The sequence below is a fragment of the Salvelinus alpinus genome, chromosome 3, assembly GCF_045679555.1.
Source record: "Salvelinus alpinus chromosome 3, SLU_Salpinus.1, whole genome shotgun sequence".
NCBI lineage: Eukaryota > Metazoa > Chordata > Actinopteri > Salmoniformes > Salmonidae > Salvelinus > Salvelinus alpinus.
The window spans coordinates 9,558,675-9,582,403 of NC_092088.1; the positions used below are offsets into that span (position 1 = coordinate 9,558,675).

A 23,729-nucleotide genomic window follows, 5' to 3' on the forward strand; every position below is an offset into this window, starting at 1 on the left:
ATAGTGTACAACAAGGACAATATAGATGCTGTGTGTGTGTCCCGTACTACGTACTAGGAATGGTGCGCTGGTCCAGGCCATGGTCGACAGAGCACCGAGGTAGGCCGTCTTGCGGAGAACATTGAGCTCGTTCTGTCTGATCTCCAGAACCTTGTCTTTAAAGGAGTTCTCCCAGGCGTACAGCTTCAACACTTTGATCCCGTTCAGAATCTCGTTCATCAGTTTGATACGAGCGTCCTTGTACTGCATCTGCTCCACCTGAGAGAAAAGGAGGGGGATGGAGAGAGAACGGGAGAGAGGGGGGGAGAGAGAGAGAGAGAGAGAGGGGGAGAGAGAGAGAGAGAGAGAGAGAGAGAGAGAGAGAGAGAGAGAGGGAGAGAGGATGTCAAAACAATGCTACTTTAGAGAGCATATTCACTGTTGATATTTTTTCAGATTAAGGGAAAATACAGTATTTCACACTCATTAAAAGATGCTAGTCTTTTAAACAGACACCTCAGTGCATTCAGCATGACAACACTTCTTACAAAAAAAAGTAGTGATAAAGTCAATCTCTTCTCCACTTTGAGCCATGAGAGGTTTACATGCATATTATTAATGTCAGCTCTCCCTGTACATTTCAGGGCCAGTCTTGCTGCCCTGTTCTGTAATTTTCCGCTTTGTGGCACCTGACCACATGACTGAACAGTAGTCCAGGTGTGATAAAACCAGGGCCTGTAGGACCTGCCTTGTTGATAGTGCTGTTAAGAAGGCAGAGCAACGCTTTATTATGGACAGACTTTTCCCCATCCTAGCTACTGTTGTATCAATATGTTTTGACCATGACAGTTTAGGATTACTCCAAGCAGTTTAACCTCCCCAACTTGCTCAATTTCCACATTATTAATACAAGATTTAGTTGAGGTTTAGGGTTTTAGTGAATGATTTTTCCCAAATACAATGCTATTGCAATGAAATATTTAGGACTGACGTATTCCTTGCCACCCATTCTGAAACTAACTGGAGCTCTCTGTTAAGGGTGGCAGTGATTTCACTCGCTATAGTAGCTGACGTATATAGTGTTGAGTCATCCGCATACATAGACACATTGGCTAAAAGCCTGTGGCATATCATTAGTAAAGATTGAAAAAGGGCCTAGGCAGCTGCCCTGGGGAATGCCTGATTCTACTTGGATTATGATGGAGGCTTCCATTAAAGAAAACCCTCTGTTGTTAGACAGGTAACTCTTTATCCACAATATAGCAGGGGGTATAAAGCCATAAAACAAACGTTTTCCAGCAGCAGACTACAATTGTAGTCTTGCACCCCCTATTACCAGCCTGTTCAACCTCTCCTTCGTATCATCTGAGATCCCCAAGGATTGGAAAGCTGCCGCGGTCATCCCCCTCTTCAAAGGGGGAGACACCCTGGACCCAAACTGTTACAGACCTATATCCATCCTGCCCTGCCCATCTAAGGTCTTCGAAAGCCAAGTCAACAAACAGATCACTGACCATCTCGAATCCCACCGTACCTTCTCCGCTGTGCAATCCGGTTTCCGAGCCGGTCACGGGTGCACCTCAGCCACGCTCAAGGTACTAAACGATATCATAACCGCCATCGATAAAAGACAGTACTGTGCAGCCGTTTTCATCGACCTGGCCAAGGCTTTCGACTCTGTCAATCACCATATTCTTATCGGCAGACTCAGTAGCCTCGGTTTTTCTAATGACAGCCTTGCCTGGTTCACCAACTACTTTGCAGACAGAGTTCAGTGTGTCAAATCGGAGGGCATGTTGTCCGGTCCTCTGGCAGTCTCTATGGGGTTACCACAGGGTTCAATTCTCGGGCCGACTCTTTTCTCTGTATATATCAATGATGTTGCTCTTGCTGCGGGCGATTCCCTGACCCACCTCTACACAGACGACACCATTCTGTATACTTCTGGCCCTTCCTTGGACACTGTGCTATCTAACCTCCAAACGAGCTTCAATGCCATACAACACTCCTTCCGTGGCCTCCAACTGCTCTAAAACGCTAGTAAAACCAAATGCATGCTTTTCAACCGTTCGCTGCCTGCACCCGCACGCCCGACTAGCATCACCACCCTGGACGGTTCCGACCTAGAATATGTGGACATCTATAAGTACCTAGGTGTCTGGCTAGACTGCAAACTCTCCTTCCAGACTCATATCAAACATCTCCAATCCAAAATCAAATCTAGAGTCGGCTTTCTATTTCGCAACAAAGCCTCCTTCACTCACGCCGCGAAACTTACCCTAGTAAAACTGACTATCCTACCGATCCTCGACTTCGGCGATGTCATCTACAAAATAGCTTCCAATACTCTACTCAGCAAACTGGATGCAGTTTATCACAGTGCCATCCGTTTTGTCACCAAAGCCCCATATACTACCCACCACTGCGACCTGTATGCCCTAGTCGGCTGGCCCTCGCTACATGTTCGTCGTCAGACCCACTGGCTCCAGGTCATCTACAAGGCTATGCTAGGTAAAGTGCCGCCTTATCTCAGTTCACTGGTCACGATGGCTACACCCACCCGTAGCACGCGCTCCAGCAGGTGTATCTCACTGATCATCCCTAAAGCCATGACCTCATTTGGCCGCCTTTCCTTCCAGTTCTCTGCTGCCTGCGACTGGAACGAATTTCAAAAATTTCTGAAGTTGGAGACTTTTATCTCCCTCAACAACTTTAAACATCTGCTATCTGAGCAGCTAACCGATCGCTGCAGCTGTACATAGTCCATCGGTATATAGCCCACCCAATTTACCTACCTCACCCCCATACTGCTTTTATTTATTTACTTTTCTGCTCTTTTGCACACCAGTATCTCTACTTGCACATGATCATCTGATGATTTATCACTCCAGTGTTAATCTGCTAAATTGTAATTATTCGATTGCCTACCTCCTCATGCCTTTTGCACACATTGTATATAGATTCTCTTTTTTTCTACCATGTTATTGACTTGTTTATTGTTTACTCCATGTGTAACTCTGTGTTGTTGTCTGTTCACACTGCTATGCTTTATCTTGGCCAGGTCGCAGTTGCAAATGAGAACTTGTTCTCAACTAGCCTACCTGGTTAAATAAAGGTGAAATAAAATAAAAAATAAAAACACCCCCTCCCCCCAAAAAAAGTTTACTTAGCGTTGGTAACAGGCTGATTGGTCAGATCTTTGAGCCAGTAAAGTGGGCTTTACTATTCTTGGGAAGCGGAATAATTTTTTGCTTCTCTCCAGGCCTGAGGGCACATACTTTCTAGTCGGCTTAGACTGAAGATATGGTTGGTCAAAAGACAAAAAAGGCAGAGTTTGAAGCTCAATAGTACAAACTCACAGCAGATCTATACAGGGCTTTGTTGTTGGACCATTAGCACTTCTGTGGTAAAAAGTTGGGCACATGTTTCTACTTTGACCCTTAGATTAAACAGCCAACTTATTTTCTATGAGACTTTATCATCTTAACAATCATCATCACCACTACAAAGCCTTGTCCACAACGATAAGCCCGCAGAGTAGCAGAGGGAGTTATGTATACCTGGTAGGCTCGTGTCCTCACAGCGATGGCAGCATTTAAAGGGATCAGGAGGATCATCACAGCAACACCAGCCAGCACTGACGGACCCAGGTTCTACAACACAGAGACAAGGCATGACCAATCAACACAGAGACAAGGCATGACCAATCAACACAGAGACAAGGCATGACCAATCAACACAGAGACAAGGCATGACCAATCAACACAGAGACAAGGCATGACCAATCAACACAGAGACAAGGCATGACCAATCAACACAGAGACAAGGCATGACCAATCAACACAGAGACAAGGCATGACCAATCAACACAGAAACAAATCATGACCAACCAACACAGAAACAAATCATGACCAATCAACACAGAGATGGACCCTGGTTCAACAATACAGACAGACCAGGCATGACTAATCAACACAGATGTCATTAGATCTACTTCCCCTACAGTGGTCTAGTTATTCTATGGCGGACTAATAAACCCACCTCCATGGTAAGAACTCACCTGCCACAGGAAGTATAGTGCCAGTATGATCTGAAGTGGGGCGGACCACAGCATGTTGAGAAAGGTGGTGAGATCCATGAAGCGCTGAGCGTCCACAGACATCAGGTTGACTATCTCTCCCACTGTAGATGTACGCTTGGCCGCGTTCGTGATGATCAGAGACTAGGGGGAGAGAACAGAGAGAGAGAGAGATATAGAGGCAGAACAGAGAGAGATTCAGTACTTTCGCCACTGTATTGAATGTGTGTGTTTGCGTGAATACATGCATATGGGTATCTGCGTGCATGCTTCTGTGTGTGTGTGTGTGTGTGTGTGTGTGTGTGTGTGTGTGTGTGTGTATGCTTCTGTGTGTGTGAGAGATTCTGCCTGTGTGTACCTTCCTGTAGATAGCTCCTATGATGGAGGTGCGGAGCCTCATCCCAGTGACGAAGCAGTACTGGAAGTGTTGGTGCAGGATGAGGGTCTGGAGGAAGGCTGTGAAGAACATGAGGAATGCCAGGGCATAACCCCACCAGGTGGGAGCGTCCTTCTGCTTCGTGAACGAGATCAATAAACTAGTGAGAGAGAGAGAGAGAGAGAGCGTGAGAGAGCGAGAGAGCGAGAGATCGAGATCAAATGGAAATAAATTGAAATGTATTATTACTAAGAAAATGTTTTGCAGCATAACATACTGAATATATACAAATGATATGTGATCTGTAAGTACAATGAGCAAAGGGCAAGCCCTAGAATGAAGGACATAAAACAAGCAAAGGGAGGTGAAGTTTTTCCCATTATGAGCTAACCACCATGACACCTATGTGGTTTACGGAAAGATATGATCTACCTAACAATCTATCACTGTCTCTTCTCTCAGGGAAATACATAATTAATAAACCCCTCTTTTCGACACAGAGGGGGTTTATGCTTTCACAGAAAAGCGGCCATCATTCAAATACACACCCAGTCACGATAGCCTACACCGGGAAGACATTTACACGTTGGCTTTGCATCACATACAAATAAGACCATAAGAACGAAGAACGAACACCATGCAAAACTTAAATTTGAGAGAAAATGAGAGACCATGATAGATTGTTAGGTAGATAATTTCCTTCCATAAACCACATAGGTAAATACTGTCCAGGTACTTGGAAACACTGCGGTAGTGAGAGGAACAATGTTGTCCTGTCACCCTGTGAAGCTACAAGGAAACAAATGCTCCTGCGATGGGTCTGACAGAGGAACTGCAGCAGTTATATTGAAATATCACACAGATCTCTATCTTTACTCAGAACTTCAAACTGTATTCAGGCCACGTTCAACGTGTTCATCTTGACATATAGGCTTCATAAGGGGTTATAATGCTTCGTGGTGCTCTACTTACCTGAGGAGCTGTGGGTTGACGAAGGTGATGAGGTCCTGTAGGAGTTTAAAGGCAGATCCGATGAGGAAGTAGGGTCCAAAAGCCTTGATGAGGGAGCGGAGGAAGGAGGGCTTCTTGGGAGTTTTCTTTTTGGACAGCAACACCTCCACCTCCTCAGGACTGTTCTCCTCCCCTACGTGGTTGGACTCTGCCGCTGGCAGAGGCTTGGAGTACAGAGCCTGGGTGGACCGGTCCTCAGCACTGTGGAGAAAATGTGGGGAAATGAGTTTCCAGTAGAAGAAGCATTCATCAAAGTCAACTTTTTCCTTGAAGTTAGCAGAGATATTGTATATGTTTGTGTGATTTTCTCCCAGAGATCTGAACGTGGAGGGGTTAGATTTCAACAGGGGATTAATCAATGAAACATAACCCTCATTCACACCCCCAATTACAGGCTTAGGCCTCTCCTTCATATAACTTTACTGGTCCTTCTGTTTACTGAAGGTAAACCAGACAGAACTTGGCAGGGAAACTGAAAAGAAAAAAAGAAAGAAAGAAAGAAGGAAGGGAGGAAGGGAAAGAAGGAAGGAAGGGAAGGGAAAAAAGGGAAGGGAAGGAGGAAGGAAAGGAGGGTGGGAAGGGAGGAAGGAAAGGCTTACTGCAGTATACTGTAAATTATGATGCATTGTGGGAAAATGTGGGTGGGGAAATAATTGCAGTATCTTCAATGGTACTGAATTTCACCCCTCAATCTTTGGAGCAGTAAAAACCTTTTGACCACAGATGGGGGCATGGTTTGTTGTTTGAGAATGTGTGGAACAACGGAGGTTGGAGTTTAGCAGTCAAACTGGTGTTAAGTGATTTTGGACCAGAGATTTACATTGGAGTCACTTAGCAGACGCTCTTATCCAGAGCAATTTACAGTTGATTATGTACGACAACCATCTCACAGTCGTCATAACGAAAACATTTGTCAATGCAGCCAGCTGCAAAGTCAGTGCTAGTAAGATACAATGTAAGTACAATGGATCTGTGGGGGCCAATGGCTCTGTGGCCTTCACAAGCTGAAGCAATGGAACGGTGGAGGCCATGGCTGTGTGGTCTTCACAAGCTGAAGCAATGGATCTGTGGAGCCCATGGCTGTGTGGCCTTCACAAGCTGAAGCAATGGAACAGTGGGGGCCATGGCTGTGTGGTCTTCACAAGCTGAAGCAGAAAGTTGTTTTGGCTAAATGTTTATGCTCTAGCAAGTTGGTTTGACAAGCTTTCTGGTTAAGGATTTATGTGGTAGCCAACTGCTTGCTTAAAAGTTAAAAAAGGGGAAGACAATTTATATTTTCACTTTGAGAAAAACATAAATCCAATCAATTATTAAGATGGTAGGATTGAAATGTTTTATTAAAAAAATGGCAGAGAGAGAGCAGGTAGTTTCTGTTTAGAGCAGAAAGACGGTTTAATCTGGCTACAAGCCGGGGTCTGACAGCCAGACTTTCACTCCACTGCTTTCCAGGTAAGTTCCAGTCTTTTTCCTTTCACTGCAGCAGCCTGTTGGAAAGCATGATGTGAACATTGCACCAGTGTTCTATGTGTCTGACTGATCTGTACTGTGAATGAATTCTCAGTCTTTGATACTAGCATGCCCTCTAAGCATTTGACGTCCTTCAGGCGGTTTTTGGGGGGGGGGGGTGGGTGGGGTGTCCTCAGTCTTTTTTTTGGTGAGGTCAGGACCGGAGTAGATTGGAGTGGATTTAACAAGTGACATCAATAAGGGATCATAGCTTTCACCTGGATTCACCTGGTCAGTCTATGTCATGGAAAAGAGCAGGTGTGTGTAGTATACTCAGTGTAAATCAAATCACTGGAGGTTGGTGGCACCTTAATTGGGGAGGACGGGCTCGTGGTAAAGGCTAGAGTGGAATAGTGTCAAATACATGGGTTGATACCATTCCATTAACTCCATTCCAGTCATTATTATGAGCCGTCCTCCCCTCAGCAGCCTCCACTGAAATCAAATCCTAGTGTGACTTGGATTTAAAGGATAAGTGACTGGTGCAATAATAAAATGGTGTGAGGAAACTCTCTTGCACATGTTTACACCAATCCAATGTGTTTTTAACTTCAGTAGAATAATCAAATATCTTTACCGTTATACGTGACAGAGGAAAATACAACAAATTAAGTCATTTGACATGTTTATGTAATATTAGAGACGGACTGTTTTCAAATAGAGTTCAGAAAAACAGCTGCAACAACACTTCTTCACAAATCTATCATTTCGCAGCCAGAAAGCTTTGTGTGTGTGTGTGTGTGTGTGTGTGTGTGTGTGTGTGTGTGTGTGTGTGTGTGTGTGTGTGTGTGTGTGTGTGTGTGTGTGTGTGTGTATTTTCTGGTTCATCTTCAAGAAGACTCTGCGTTCTAGAGAAGTGGTCATTCGGTTTTTCAAGTCTGATGACAGGCCGAATATTCTCTCCAATAACGCTTGGGATGCAAGGTCAGAAACCAGATCCAGTACCACAGGACACAGCTTTGGATAAACAGCCTGCCAGCACTGGAGAAGGGACTCTCGAAACATGCCTCCCTTCACCTCTTCCAGGTATTTCTGCAGCTCACAGAGGGCACTAAATGCCCTGCCAGGTTGACCCTCCGGCTGGACAATGACCTCGGACACAATCTTCGATGTGAGGAAGCTATATTTCTAATGCACTTTGGTCAAGATGCTTGCTGGATTCATCTTCCTGGGGACCTGCTGCTCCATGTCTGTACACACTTGGATCCATCAGGCAAGCTGCTGCAGGGGTTGGATCAAAGTTGGCTGCCAGAGGATTCAGTATGCATGCGAAGTGCTCACACAGTGACTACAGGAGGACATGTGCCAACTGATTTGCAACAGTAGTTGACTGCAAGTGTGCCTCAAGTTTGAGAAAGCACGGCACCACATCAGACAGTGACTGGCTGTCAGTTTGAAGTTGGTCAGTATGGATTGCGAACTGCTCAAGCAACTTCACAAGCTGTTCTAGTTTGGCCCAGTCATGTGCCGTGCTCGCCCTCAAATATCTTCCCGTTAGCTACAGAGCAAATTCTCCAGTGTAAAAAAATTATAAAATGGATGGGTCTGTGTACCAATAGACACTAAAAGAGTGTTAAATTAACACACTGCTTAGTGTAAAGCCTTATTAAAATACTTCCCAGAGTGCCTTGCCTTTCTAGTAAATTGTAAAGTTACCATCCATGACTGTATTTGTTAGTGTGAAATCCTAAGCGAATACGTTATCATTAAAAAAATAATAATAATAAACTAAATTATTTATTTGCATAAGGCCTTATTTTAAGGGCCTAGATTTACCCTATTTTGTATTTTTGTTAACTTGTATTTATTCAGGGGACTCCAATGAGATCAGGGTCTCATTTACAATGGTGTCCTGAGGACAACGATACAACAAATTCAAAATGTACTACAAATGACAGAATCAACACATCTTCAAACGCCACAAATAAAATGATTTACATTCAATCTCATTAAATGAACTCAACATTAAAGTCCTACACTGCCCTAGAGGCACCAGTGTCAAGATGTAGGGAGCTTCCTTGAGACGTTTCCTCAACTTGATTGGAGTCCACCTGTGGTAAATTCAATTGATTGGACATGATTTGGAAAGGCACACACCTGTCTATATAAGAACCAACAGTTGACAGTGCATGTCAGAGCAAAAACCAAGCCATGAGGTAGAAGTAATTGTCCGTAGAGGCCCGAGACATGATTGTGTCGAGGCACATGTCTGGGGATGGGGACCAAAACATTTCTGCAGAATTTAAGGTCCCCAAGAACACAGTGGCCTCCATCATTCTTAAATGGAAGAAGCTTGGAACCACCAAGATTCTTCCTAGAGCTGTCCGCCCGGCCAAACTGAGCAATCAGAGGAGAAGGGCCTTGGTCAGGGAGGTGACCAAGAACCCGATGGTCACTCTGAAAGAGCTCCAGAGTTCCTCTGTGGAGATGGGAAAACCTTCCAGAAGGACAACCATCTCTGCAGCACTCCACCAATCAGGCCTTTATGGTAGAGTGGCCAGACGGAAGCCACTCCTCATGGGGCGAAGGTAAACCTTCCAACAGGACAATGACGAAGTATACAGCCAAGACAACGGAGGAGTGGCTTTGGGACAAGTCTCTGAATGTCCTTGAGTGGCCCAGCTAGAGCCCAGACTTGAAAATAGCTGTACAGCAACACTCCCAATCCAACCTGACAAAGCTTGAGAGGATCGGAGAAAAATGGGAGAAACTCCCCAAATACAGGTGTTCAAAGCTTGTCATACTCAAGAAGACTCGAAGGCTGTAATCGCTGCCAAAGGTGCTTCAACAATGTACTGAGTAAAGGGTCTCAATACTTATGTAAATGTGATATTTCAGTTCTTTTTATACATTTGCAAAAATGTATAAACTTTTTTGCTTTGTCATTATGGGGTATTGTGTGCAGATTGTTGAGGAAAATTTTGATTTCATAAATTTTAGAATAAGGATGTAATGTAACAAAATGTGGAAAAAGTAATAAAAGTAACAATTTTAAATCAACAAGGACAACTTTTGATTGCAGCTCCAACAAAGCCTGGTCAGCCGTAGGGGCAGTAGCGTGCATAACAGTGTCATCTACACACAGAGCTGAGAGCTATCTATCTAATAGAACACAGAGGGGTTTTCTTAAAATGGAAGCTTCTCTAAAGTAAAACATGTAAAGTGTGGTATTCCTGGCCATTTACTGTTCTCTGTTTTTACTACCAGCAGCCTAAAATCAAAAGCCAGTGTGTCTGTGTACGTTGGGTATTCAACGTTATACACGTCAGCAACCACAGCTACTGAAACCACCGCAACCCTAAACAAAGAGTGGCAGTCGGTTTTAGAATGGGTGGCTGTGAAGAGAGTAGTAGAGGAAGATGTGTCCGGTGCAAGGGATCCTAAGAGGATCCCTGTGAGTATGCCTAGGCCAATAGAGAGTGTAGTGGCTTTCTTTCCTGTTTACCATAGCCACTGCCCAAGCCTGAAGCAGGGTTGTTTCGTACGCATACAGTCCACACTCCACACAAGGTTTCCAAACGGCCAAACATTCAGTGAGATCCAGGGATATGGTGCAACAAAAAGATTTATTCTTCTTATATCTAACAAAAAAATGATTATCCAATCAACTTAAAGCATAGATAACTTGATATGGAAAATACAAAATATGACATGTCTGTATGCATGTCTGTATGGTCAAAAAACTATATCGCTCCCGCGTCTAGCAAGGACTCCCCCCCCGAAGGCCCAACTTCCTGCCTTTATACTAACACACTTAACACAGTACAATGAATGGGCAAGAGGGGCCAAAAACTGAGTTAAACTAACAACAAATGAATATATCTCGATCAGGTAAATATAAATCATAAAGGTACGTACCTAATATTTCATCATATACATTCATATTTAATATATTTACACAAATGTACATGGAGCTCAGTATGTTCAGTCTTTTATACAAATATGTCCAAATCGTCTCTAACAGAGAGGGATAGGAATAACATGCGTTTCAGTAAGGTTGGTTTCTTAGCATTCATAGCCATGGTTGTCAACTGTACTGCAGAAATGTAACGTAAAACACAGAAGATAGAGAACAAGTACTTGGGTGTACAACATTTTACCTCAGAAGAGTTACAAGGTCTGTTGAACAATAGTATCCCGTCCTCCCAGGCTGCCGGCCAGGTGCAGGATCAGATAGGGCCAAGTAGTGGAACATTGGTGTAGGGTTAGTTGGTATAGAGCTTTTAATGGGTGTAGGGTTAGTTGGTATAGAGGTTTTAATGTGTGTAGGGTTAGTTGGTATAGAGGTTTTAATGGGTGTAGGGTTAGTTGGTATAGAGGTTTTAATGTGTGTAGGGTTAGTTGGTATAGAGGTTTTAATGTGTGTTGGTATAGAGGTTTTAATGTGTGTTGGTATAGAGGTTTTAATGTGTGTTGGTATAGAGGTTTTAATGTGTGTTGGTATAGAGGTTTTAATGTGTGTAGGGTTAGTTGGCATAGAGGTTTTAATGGGTGTAGGGTTAGTTGGCATAGAGGTTTTAATGGGTGTAGGGTTAGTTGGTATAGAGGTTTTAATGGGTGTAGGGTTAGTTGGTATAGAGGTTTTAATGTGTGTTGGTATAGAGGTTTTAATGTGTGTTGGTATAGAGGTTTTAATGTGTGTTGGTATAGAGGTTTTAATGTGTGTTGGTATAGAGGTTTTAATGTGTGTAGGGTTAGTTGGTATAGAGGTTTTAATGTGTGTAGGGTTAGTTGGTATAGAGGTTTTAATGTGTGTTGGTATAGAGGTTTTAATGTGTGTTGGTATAGAGGTTTTAATGTGTGTTGGTATAGAGGTTTTAATGTGTGTAGGGTTAGTTGGTATAGAGGTTTTAATGTGTGTAGGGTTAGTTGGCATAGAGGTTTTAATGGGTGTAGGGTTAGTTGGCATAGAGGTTTTAATGGGTGTAGGGTTAGTTGGTATAGAGATTTTAATGGGTGTAGGGTTAGTTGGTATAGAGATTTTAATGGGTGTAGGGTTAGTTGGTATAGAGGTTTTAATGGGTGTAGGGTTAGTTGGTATAGAGGTTTTAATGTGTGTTGGTATAGAGGTTTTAATGTGTGTTGGTATAGAGGTTTTAATGTGTGTTGGTATAGAGGTTTTAATGTGTGTTGGTATAGAGGTTTTAATGTGTGTTGGTATAGAGGTTTTAATGTGTGTAGGGTTAGTTGGCATAGAGGTTTTAATGGGTGTAGGGTTAGTTGGCATAGAGGTTTTAATGGGTGTAGGGTTAGTTGGTATAGAGGTTTTAATGGGTGTAGGGTTAGTTGGTATAGAGGTTTTAATGGGTGTAGGGTTAGTTGGTATAGAGGTTTTAATGTGTGTTGGTATAGAGGTTTTAATGTGTGTTGGTATAGAGGTTTTAATGTGTGTAGGGTTAGTTGGTATAGAGGTTTTAATGTGTGTTGGTATAGAGGTTTTAATGTGTGTAGGGTTAGTTGGTATAGAGGTTTTAATGTGTGTAGGGTTAGTTGGTATAGAGGTTTTAATGTGTGTTGGTATAGAGGTTTTAATGTGTGTTGGTATAGAGGTTTTAATGTGTGTTGGCATAGAGGTTTTAATGTGTGTAGGGTTAGTTGGCATAGAGGTTTTAATGGGTGTAGGGTTAGTTGGCATAGAGGTTTTAATGGGTGTAGGGTTAGTTGGTATAGAGGTTTTAATGGGTGTAGGGTTAGTTGGTATAGAGGTTTTAATGGGTGTAGGGTTAGTTGGTATAGAGGTTTTAATGGGTGTAGGGTTAGTTGGTATAGAGGTTTTAATGGGTGTAGGGTTAGTTGGTATAGAGGTTTTAATGGGTGTAGGGTTAGTTGGTATAGAGGTTTTAATGGGTGTAGGGTTAGTTGGTATAGAGGTTTTAATGGGTGTAGGGTTAGTTGGTATAGAGGTTTTAATGGGTGTAGGGTTAGTTGGTATAGAGGTTTTAATGGGTGTAGGGTTAGTTGGTATAGAGGTTTTAATGGGTGTAGGGTTAGTTGGTATAGAGGTTTTAATGGGTGTAGGGTTAGTTGGTATAGAGGTTTTAATGGGTGTAGGGTTAGTTGGTATAGAGGTTTTAATGGGTGTAGGGTTAGTTGGTATAGAGGTTTTAATGGGTGTAGGGTTTAATTTTAGTCTCATACCTTGTTTGGGGGGTCTCCCACATGCCTTTTGGCGAACACCAAACGTGTTTGCTTATTTTCATTAAGCAATGGCTTTTTTCTGGCCACTCTTCTGTAAAGCCCAGCTTAAAGTGGTCCTATGGACAGATATACCAATCTCCGCTGTGGAGCTTTGCAGCTCCTTCAGGGTTATCTTTGGTCTCTTTGTTGCCTATCTGATTAATGACCTCCTTGCCTGGTCTGTGAGTTTTGGTGGGCGGCCCTCTCTTGGCAGGTTTGTTGTGGTGCCATATCCTTTCCATTTTTCAATAATGGATTTAAAATGGTGCTCCGTGGGATATTCAAAGTTTCCGGTATTTTTGGTGTTGCAGTGGTGGTGTTGCAGACTAACCCTGGTTGACGAATTTTGGATTTCCTGCTTCTGTTTCCAGGACAAGTCCAAACATGATTTCTGGAAAAAGTTACAAGAATTTTGCAACCCTACCTGCAAGTCACATTGTGCTGCCTTGCAAAGTGACGTGTAACTCATATTGGAATACAGACAGAATTAGGATATACAACAATTGGAATTTTTATTCACCTGTAACTTGCATTCAGAATGTCATTCATAATGACTGCCAGAGTTAGGAACACTGTGAGGAGACTAGCTAACGAATCTAAACTGGAACAAACATTTCAGTAAGAGGTGCAAAAAAAAAATCTAATTGATTGGATTAATTTAGAAAAATGTGTGTTATTTATCTTCGTGTAGCTTTAGACTAATCAAATGTACATGCAAACATAGATATTGAAACAAACAATTAAAAAATATCTACCTACAATAGAGCATGCTGGGAAATATGATAATGATGAGCGTGGTTTTGGTTCAAAGTGATGTGTATGAGTTTCAGGCCCCTGTATACTAATCCCTCAGAATAAGGCTTTATGAAATATGTATGATATTTTGTAAAAAAGATAATATAACATTCGCTTAGGATCTCACCTTGGTGAAATCCATAGGTCCAAAAATGGAGGAATGCAACAACCATGTCTCTGTCACTTACAAATATAGTCATGGGTGGTAAAGTCTACAATTTACACGAAAGACAAGGCACTCTGGGAAATATTTCAATAAGGCTTTACACTAAGCCATGTGTCACTATTCCGGAGTCTATATGGGTCCATAGATGCACCACTATCAGTGTTGATTTAACACCTTCAGTGATCTTTTTTTTTTTTTTTGGAGAACACTGGAGAATTCCATGCAGGTTTTAAAGCTTTTGAAAAAAACGTTACAGATGGGATCAATAATAAATATTCTGTAGCAATTTCCAGTTGGCTCCTCTTTCCTACTAAGTGGAATAATGCTTACTTCATTGAGAATGTTCAGCTGGAGAAAATTTGTTCATAGAATCAATGACCGAAAAATACCTATTTTCAACGTCCGGAAAATACGTATTTCAACGTCCGGAAAATACGTATTTTCACCTTTTCATTTAGCACCTAAAATGGACGTGATATCAATGTCTGGAAAATACTTATAAAAGACGTCTTTTCGACGTAATTTTGCAAACTGGGTGATTTCCCGCTCCAATTGTGTTTTCTAACCAAGACCAGAGATGAAAAGACACTGACTCATCATATTAATATGCTCAAAAGGTGCTGGACACTGCAGTGGTTTCTATCCTAACAAAGGTGCTGCAGACTGCAGTGGTTTCTATCCTAACAAAAGGTGCTGCACACTGCAGTGGTTTCTATCCTAACAAAAGGTGCTGGACACTGCAGTGGTTTCTATCCTAACAAAAGGTGCTGCACACTGCAGTGGTTTCTATCCTAACAAAAGGTGCTGGACACTGCAGTGGTTTCGATCCTAACAAAGGTGCTGGACACTGCAGTGGTTTCTATCCTAACAAAGGTGCTGCACACTGCAGTGGTTTCGATCCTAACAAAGGTGCTGGACACTGCAGTGGTTTCTATCCTAACAAAGGTGCTGGACACTGCAGTGGTTTCTATCCTAACAAAAGGTGCTGGACACTGCAGTGGTTTCTATCCTAACAAAAGGTGCTGGACACTGCAGTGGTTTCTATCACGCTCCCACACGTACACTCCAGTACTCAGAGCTCATAAAGACAACTCATCATCTCTCAACTGTTCTGGGAAAGAGTTGAAAGGGGAAACTACTGTTGACTTAGGCTGTGTAACCTTAAACATGAGCATGAGAAACCATTCTCTGCACATTCATACTACTGGGTCAATATTGTTGTAAAAAGGAAAATAAGGAAAGAAGGGAAGTGATTTTTAAACAGTAACAAAATTAATAATTAAAAAATGTTATTGAAATTTTGCAGGTTTCTCTTTTCTTTGTACCTAGAAGTAGTGAAATCATTGGAAGCCTTTGAGATAAGAATCTCCTAATAGAACGTGTTCCAGGAAAGACCAAGGAATTTGAGCACCGGTATATTGGATGTTAATCTCTCCCTCCCTCTCTCCCTGTGAGCCTTGGCCTGCTCCACATTCCTGTCTCCCTCCCTCTGTTCCTCCCTACATCCCCTTGCCTCCCTCTCTCCCTGTGAGCCTTGGCCTGCTCCACATTCCTGTCTCCCTCCCTCTGTTCCTCCCTACATCCCCTTGCCTCCCTCTCTCCCTGTGAGCCTTGGCCTGCTCCACATTCCTGTCTCCCTCCCTCTGTTCCTCCCTACATCCCCTTGCCTCCCTCTCTCCCTGTGAGCCTTGGCCTGCTCCACATTCCTGTCTCCCTCCCTCTGTTCCTCCCTACATCCCCTTGCCTCCCTCTCTCCCTGTGAGCCTTGGCCTGCTCCACATTCCTGTCTCCCTCCCTCTGTTCCTCCCTACATCCCCTTGCCTCCCTCTCTCCCTGTGAGCCTTGGCCTGCTCCACATTCCTGTCTCCCTCCCTCTGTTCCTCCCTACATCCCCTTGCCTCCCTCTCTCCCTGTGAGCCTTGGCCTGCTCCACATTCCTGTCTCCCTCCCTCTGTTCCTCCCTACATCCCCTTGCCTCCCTCTCTCTCCCTGTGAGCCTTGGCCTGCTCCCACATTCCCTGTCTCCCTCCCTCTGTTCCATCCACATGAGGCAAGATGGCCCGCTAGATGGCGCTCCGCTCTCTCCCTGTGAGCACTTGGCACTGCTCCAGCATTCCTAGTCTCCCTCCCTACTGTTCCTCGCCTACATCCCCTTAGCCTCCCTCTCTCCAGCTGTGAGCCTTGGCCTGCAGTCCAGGCAGTTCCTGTCGTCCCTCCGCTCTGTTCCTACCCTACTATGCCCCTTGCCTCCCTCTCTCCCTGTGAGCCTTGGCCTGCTCGCAGCATTCCGCACTGGTCTCCCTCCGCTCTAGTTCCTGGCGGCGCTGGACATGCCGCCGTGTGCCTCCCTCTCTCTCCCTCGCAAAGCGCGTTGGACACTGCCCGCCGCTCCCGCCCGGTCGGCTTCTGCCCTCCCTCTATCGCAGGGCTCTAAATGAGGAAAGATGGCGCAACGCATCACGGGGGCTAACTACCTGCCCTCCAGGTCACCTACAACACCTGATGTCACAGGAAGGCAAAAAAGATAATCAAGGACAACAACCACCCAAGCCACTGCCTGTTCACACCACTACCATCCAGAAGGCGAGGTCAGTACAGGTGCATCAATGCTGGGACAGAGAGATAGAAGCTGTTTTTCAATCTCAAGGCCATCAGATTGTTAAACAGCCACCACTAGCACAGAGAGGTGGCTGCCTACATACAGAATTGATATCATTGGCCACTTTAATAAATGGAACACTAGTCACTTTAATAATGCCACTTTAAGAATGTTTACATTTCTCACATTACTCATTTCATATGTATATACTGTATCCTCCACTATCTATTTTTTACCATCTATTGCATCTTAGCCGCTCTGTCACTGCTCATCCATATATTTTATACTTACATATTCTCATCCCATTCCTATAGTAGATTGTGTGTATTAGGTTTTGTTGTGGAATTGTTAGATATTACCTGTTAGATATTGCTGCTCTGTTGGATCTAGAAGCATAAGCATTTCGCTAGACTCACAATAACATCTGCTAACCATGTGACCAATAAGATTTGTCTCTCTCCCTCCCTCCCTGTAAGCCTGGGCCTGCTCCACCTCCCCGTCTCCCTCCCCGTCTCCCTCCCTACCTGCGAGCCTTGCTCTGCTCCAGGTCCCACTCTCTCAGCAGCTTGGGGACGACCTCCTCTGAGCTGTCCCTCTTGTTCAGTGACCACAGGTCTTTGGCTTCCAGAGGGTTCTTATAGCCCTTGATGGCCATGCTGGGACAGAGAGGGACACAACGTATTAGTGAAACTTTGTATAGAGAGAGTTCCTGGAAAAGACTTTATCAGTATCCAGGAAACCATTGCACAGAGAGAAGACTGCTGTTTGCAGTTCCATTCATTATTGATCAAATGTACCGATTAATTGTCGGAATAACATACGTAATTATATGAAGTAGCTACAAGCCATACAAATATATAGGACAGACACAATGATAATGAACGGGACATACTTGTTATGTGTGTGTGTGTGTGTGTGTGTGTGTGTGTGTGTGTGTGTGTGTATGGGGGAAATGGTTTTACCTAGTGAACCACCAGAAGGTCATTGTGGAGAGGAAACCAGCAGTCGATTGAGGACAAGGATTCTGAGGAGAAAATAACAGAGTAAGAAGATAGTAAAAAAAAAAAAAAAAATCACACATTGTGGCCTATCCTTGCGGGGACAAGAAGTCCTCACAAGAATAGTAAAACAAGAAAATATTCAGACATGTGAGGACATTTCGCCAGACCCCACAAAGAAAAAGGCTATTTTAGGCTCAAGGGTTAGGGTTACAATTAGAGTTACAGGTTAGGAGTTAAGGTTACGGGTTACAGGTTAGGAGTTAAGGTTAGGGATTTGGGGTTAAGGTTAGGAGTTAAGGTTAGGGATTTGGGGTTAAGGTTAGGAAAAAATAGATTTTGAATGAGAATCAATTGTTTGGTGCCCACAAGGATAGTAAAACAAACGTGTGTGTGTGTGTGTGTGTGTGTGTGTGTGTGGACTCACGGGGTCTGTGTCGACGTTGGAGAAAAGGGGGGGTTTCTCGTTGAAGCAACAGAGGATCAGCTGTAATACAACCAGACTGAAGTAGAGATAGAAGGTGATGAAACGCAGCTTGTCTGGAATCTCACTCTGAAACACAAGACAGGAGAAATACTTGATTGACCCGTTGGAGGACATTTTGTCATGAAAGCCATTTCTTAAAAAGGAGTTTGACGGACACTAAAGCTGGGTGAACACTACATGATCGTGGCTCTGATTTGTCTGTCTGTACCAGACAGGTTTTGGAGATCTGAGACACACCCCCCCCATGCCGTTGCCTACTCGGGGCGGGCGTCCGTCACCGACGCTTGTTTAATGTGAGCGGGTCAGAGACACCATCTGAGCGCTACCGATCCAGTCTTTGAGCCGTACCAGACGTCCTGATATTTTCAAACCCGTTTCATTTTAATCGGCACAAAATCTGCAATTCCCTTGTAGTGTGAGATGTGCAATGACAAGTTTTGAGAACGGTGATCAGCAATAGCCAATGAGAGCTCTTAAAATTCACAAGCTCCAGTATGTTATTCAATTCAGAACATTGGACAACAGACCTATTATTTCTCAACTCTCTCCCTCTCTTTGTCTCTCTCCCTCGCACTTCCTCCCCCTTGCTCTCTCCACATAGCCTCATCCCTGCCTAACCCCCAAAACAACGTCCCTGCCTAACCCCCAAAACAACGTCCCTGCCTAACCCCCAAAACAACGTCCCTGCCTAACCCCCAAAACAACGTCCCTGCCTAACCCCCAAAACAACGTCCCTGCCTAACCCCCAAAACAACGTCCTTGCCTAAACAACCGTAAGTTCTTTAGCTAGGAAAGGAGGGAGGAGAGGGAGAAGAGGATGGAGGAGGGGGGGCGGTAAACACCTTTAGAGAGAGGCAAGGGATGAAGGAGAGAGCTGGAGGCAGATAGAGACATCAGAAAGTACAAGTTAGGAGAAACCTTGATCTCACCTTGGCCTGTAGGATCTTGGAGCGGAAAGGTACGATGGCACACAGCACCGACAGGAACCAGAATATAAAAAGAATCCCTGAAGACTGGACCCCTCTCAACCTCTCAAACTGGATCAGAAACGTAGCTAGCAACTGAGGGAGAGAGGAGAGGGAGGGGTTGAGTTAACACGATTTAGATAAGCACAGAAATACAAAGGGCATGGCAGGATCATCTCTGCTCAGCTCTCTCTCCTTCATGCATAGGGTATATATATATATATAAAAAAAATATAAAAAGAGAGAGAGAGCGAGAGCGAGCGAGAGAGAGAGAGCGAGAGCGAGAGAGAGCGAGAGCGAGAGAGAGAGAAACCATTGTGAGCCAACACAGCAACTGCTCCACAATGATGCCTGTGAATAACAGCACACTCAATAGGATTACTTTCTATAGTGTAGCATACTGTTAAGGCTACTGGTATACAATGACAATCATCTACCAACATAACGATACATACATGATGGATTGGATTGACTCTATGACAAGTTATGTATTCATGCACCCCCCTCACGCACAACCCCCCCCTAGAATTAACTCTAAATAATGTCTATGGCCACAAATAACAATAACTGTAGTGACCCTGTGTTTATAAACGTGGATATCAACTTTGCCCCTTCAGCATTGCTTTTGTGGCCCAGTCGATACCATGCAGAACTACGGGCCAGAAGGTTGAGGGTTCACCGACCACCACGGACAAACACACTCTCCCTGCCTGTTTCATTACACTACGATCAGAGCCGTCTGCAGACGATCATCAGCTAGGAGGAAGTCAGATGTTCAGCATTTTGATTCTATATTTTATAATTATATAAAATGTACTATATGCACCGAATGTTACACCAACAGGGTTTCTTTGGGGACTACCCTCCCAATGCCACAACACAACCAATAAGCAAAGCATACCGACTTTGGGCACTTGGATATCGTGGTTTGAAGCGGTAGGTTTTAGGTGCGCGAGGAATAGCCGCTCGTATCGGAGCTTCTTGAGCTGCGTGTCTCACTGTTCTTTCATCTCAGCGGCCGAGCAGCTATTCCTATTTGTGTGGATTCATATTGAAACATGTGTATGCTAGTTAGCCTATAGCAGATCTGGACAAACTATCCACCTATGACTATTGTTACTATGAATGGTGGATAGAGGGCAGGAGAGAACAGACTGGTAGACTATATTGGCCTGTGGTATAGTAAAAGTTAGTTAGACTGGTAGACTATATTGGCCTGTGGTATAGTAAAAGTTAGTTAGACTGGTAGACTATATTGGCCTGTGGTATAGTAAAAGTTAGACTGGTAGAGGAGTCCATAAGGGAAGTACCAAAACACCTTGATATAGAGGAGGTGCATGCAAGCAGATTACGAAATGTGGCTAGGATGGAAGAAATGATATAGTAAAACATGCAAAAGGGCAAATGTAAATCAGGGAAAAAAACACCCTGTGTTTTCACAAAACTCCCCCTGTGCCCAATAGAAACACACTACCCTCCCCCTGTGCCCAATAGAAACACACTACCCTCCCCCTGTGCCCAATAGAAACACACTACCCTCCCCCTGTGCCCAATAGAAACACACTACCCTCCCCCTGTGCCCAATAGAAACACACTACCCTCCCCCTGTGCCCAATAGAAACACACTACCCTCCCCCTGTGCCCAATAGAAACACACTACCCTCCCCCTGTGCCCAATAGAAACACACTACCCTCCCCCTGTGCCCAATAGAAACACTACCCTCCCCTGTGCCCAATAGAAACACACTACCCTCCCGTGACCAATACATTTTTCTTTTTTTAAACACAAAAAACGAAGACAACCCTCCCCTAATTTGGACCACCCCAGTAAATGTTGAACTGTCGCTAAGCAACAAGACCCCAAAAATAAAGGTATTTTTCCAGGAAGTGAGTTGAATGCTGTACTGTATGTTTACAACGCCACGTCCTGTTGGTTGCGTACCATGGTAATGCCGACCACCAGCGGGGTAACGAAGTAGATGGGCGGATGTGTGTCCCCCTGGTGCAACTCATTGAAGGTGGCGAAAAGATCTGTCCAACACACGATCCACAACACCAACGCAATTACCTAGAGGAGGAGAGGGAGAGAAAGAGACCAAAAACTGAGCAGGAGTCATTTGTTCAAAACATATCTCAAGTGTCTGGACAAGCTTGTATGCATGTCTGCTCCGTTTCCTAGTACTGGTCATTAGCCTGTCTGATAAACATTTCCACTATTGCCTTATCGTGGATTAACTAACTAATCTAATATGGGCACGACACAGGAAATTAATCTCAGGCATAAAACAGGATTGCATCGAGAATGACAGAGAGAGACGGAGACAGAGAGAACCATGTATGTCTGGTCCGTTTCCCAGTACTGGTCATTAGCCTATCTCATAAACATTCCCACTATTCCCTTATCATGGATTAATTAAAGCCTCTTAAGGATCTGACCTTTTTTTTCTTCTTTTTTTTCCCCCCTCGCCTAAAATGACATACCCAAATCAAACTGGCTGTAGCTCAGGCCCTGAAGCAAGGACATGCATATTCTTAATACCATTTGAAAGGAAACCCTTTGACGTTTGTGGAAATGTGAAATGAATGTAGGAGAATATAACACATTAGATCATCTTTGAAATGCAAGAGAAAGGCCATAATGTACCATTCCATGTTAGGCGCAATTTATATTTGGGCCAGTGTATGTGCAATGTTTCAGATTGATTCAATGAACCATTGCATTTCTGTTCAAAATGTTGTATCAAGTCTGCCCAAATGTGCCTAATTGGTTTATTAATACATTCTAAAAAAGGTCATAACTGTGCACTCTCCTCAAACAAAAGCATGGTATTCTTTCACTGTAAAGCTACTGTAGAATTGGACAGTGCAGTTAGATTAACAAGAATTTTAACTTTCTGCCCATATCAGATATGTCCATGTCCTGGGAAAGAGAGAGAAACAGAGAGAGCGAGAGCGACACAGAGAGACAGAGACACAGAGAGACAGAGAGCGACACAGAGAGACAGAGACACAGAGAGAGCGAGAGCGACAGAGACACAGAGAGACAGAGACACAGACAGAGACACAGAGACACAGAGAGAGCGAGAGCGACAGAGACACAGAGAGACAGAGACACAGACAGAGACACAGAGACACAGAGAGAGCGAGAGCGACAGAGACACAGAGAGACAGAGACACAGACAGAGAGCGAGCGACAGAGACACAGAGAGACAGAGACAGACAGAGAGAGCGAGCGACAGAGACAGACAGAGAGACAGACAGAGAGACAGACAGAGAGACAGAGACAGACAGAGACAGACAGAGAGAGCGAGAGCGACAGAGACAGCAGCCCAGTGAATGGTATGGTCCCTCACCGTTTTGACTCTGTTGAGGACGGACATCATGATGTAACCCATTTTGTTCCTCTGGAGGTAGAAGAGGTAGGGGGGGCAAGCCAGCCACAGGTACACACACGGCAGCCATGACAGCACTGACAGCTGGAAACACTCCGGCAGGTCTGGGCTGTCTGTGTGGAGCGTCTGATTGGCTACCTGGAATCAAATAAGATGGCGACCAATGGGATGAGACCAATACCCTGTTAATGTCAAATCAAACAAATATCCAGCGGGGCCAATCAGAATTACCCTTTAGTCAGAACCTATGAGGACAATGAGTTACCCTATAGTCAGAACCTATGAGGACAAGATGGACGCAAGTAGAGCACTGTACGAGCCTATGGAATAGGGTGTCATGAAGAACTTACCCAGGTCTTGTTTGACCTCCCAGACCACCAGTATTGTATATTATCAGTAGTCAAGACACTTTTCTCCTGTCTTGACCCCTGACCCCAGGTCATGTTTAACCGTGTGGAATGTTGCATGACATCAGCTGGCTCAAGAGCCGAGAGGGGGACACATGCACGCAGGACGTAAAAATCTTTTGCCTCATTACAACTTCTACGGTTGCTACTTTACTTATTACGTAGATATAGATAGTCCTGTAGACTTCCATGGAGGGAAAAAGCACAGCTTTGGGGGTTGGGTTGCATCATGGACACTAAGAACTAAGTAGAGCAACTCAAGGAGACATTGGGAAGCTTCTTGAGATACTTAAACAAAACAGCACTACTCTCAAACTCAGCATATTTAATCACATGCTGCTTAAATAATATGCTCACATCGTTTTTGCATGTCTTCTTGAAAAGGATCCAAGCTGAAATTAAAATACAGAAAGCTAGGTTTTTCACGCTCAACAGTTTCCTGTGTTTATCAAGAATGGTCAACCATCCAAAGGACATCCAGCCAACTTGACAGTAATGTGGGAAGCATTGGAGTCCACATGGGCCAGCATCCCTGTGGAATGCTTTCGACACCTTGTACAGTCCATGCCCCGACAAATTGAGGCTGTTCTAAATTTGGGGATATATTTTCCCACAACTGTCCCAGAGTCTATTTGGAATAGACTATTTATTTCTCTACAAGCTGACCAATAGAATAGATCAACTTTTTCTTCTATGGGGGACAGTAGATTGACAGGCTAGTGATTTTGATGTTCGTTACTTGTCTTGTTGTCTGAGGAAAAGTTAATGTGGACAGTCATTCTAACATCTTCAA

General features: G+C 44.0%; 1 protein-coding gene across 2 annotated transcripts in view; it reads right to left on the minus strand.

Moving 5' to 3' along the window:
• LOC139569986 (ATP-binding cassette sub-family C member 3-like) overlaps positions 1-23,729 on the minus strand; it is a 53,467-nt gene that overhangs the window by 14,797 nt on the left and 14,941 nt on the right. For both annotated transcript variants that reach the window (XR_011673988.1, XM_071391398.1), the window contains exons 2-12: positions 22,491-22,667; positions 21,080-21,205; positions 19,102-19,233; positions 18,113-18,238; positions 17,650-17,711; positions 17,212-17,343; positions 5,406-5,645; positions 4,416-4,593; positions 4,040-4,201; positions 3,540-3,632; positions 55-258 (exon numbers count right to left, since the gene is read on the minus strand). Coding sequence is in view for 1 of the 2 variants with exons in the window: in XM_071391398.1 (XP_071247499.1) it covers positions 55-258; positions 3,540-3,632; positions 4,040-4,201; positions 4,416-4,593; positions 5,406-5,645; positions 17,212-17,343; positions 17,650-17,711; positions 18,113-18,238; positions 19,102-19,233; positions 21,080-21,205; positions 22,491-22,667 (1,632 nt within the window). In the remaining variant the exon portion in view is untranslated. The remainder of the gene's footprint in view (positions 1-54; positions 259-3,539; positions 3,633-4,039; positions 4,202-4,415; positions 4,594-5,405; positions 5,646-17,211; positions 17,344-17,649; positions 17,712-18,112; positions 18,239-19,101; positions 19,234-21,079; positions 21,206-22,490; positions 22,668-23,729) is intronic.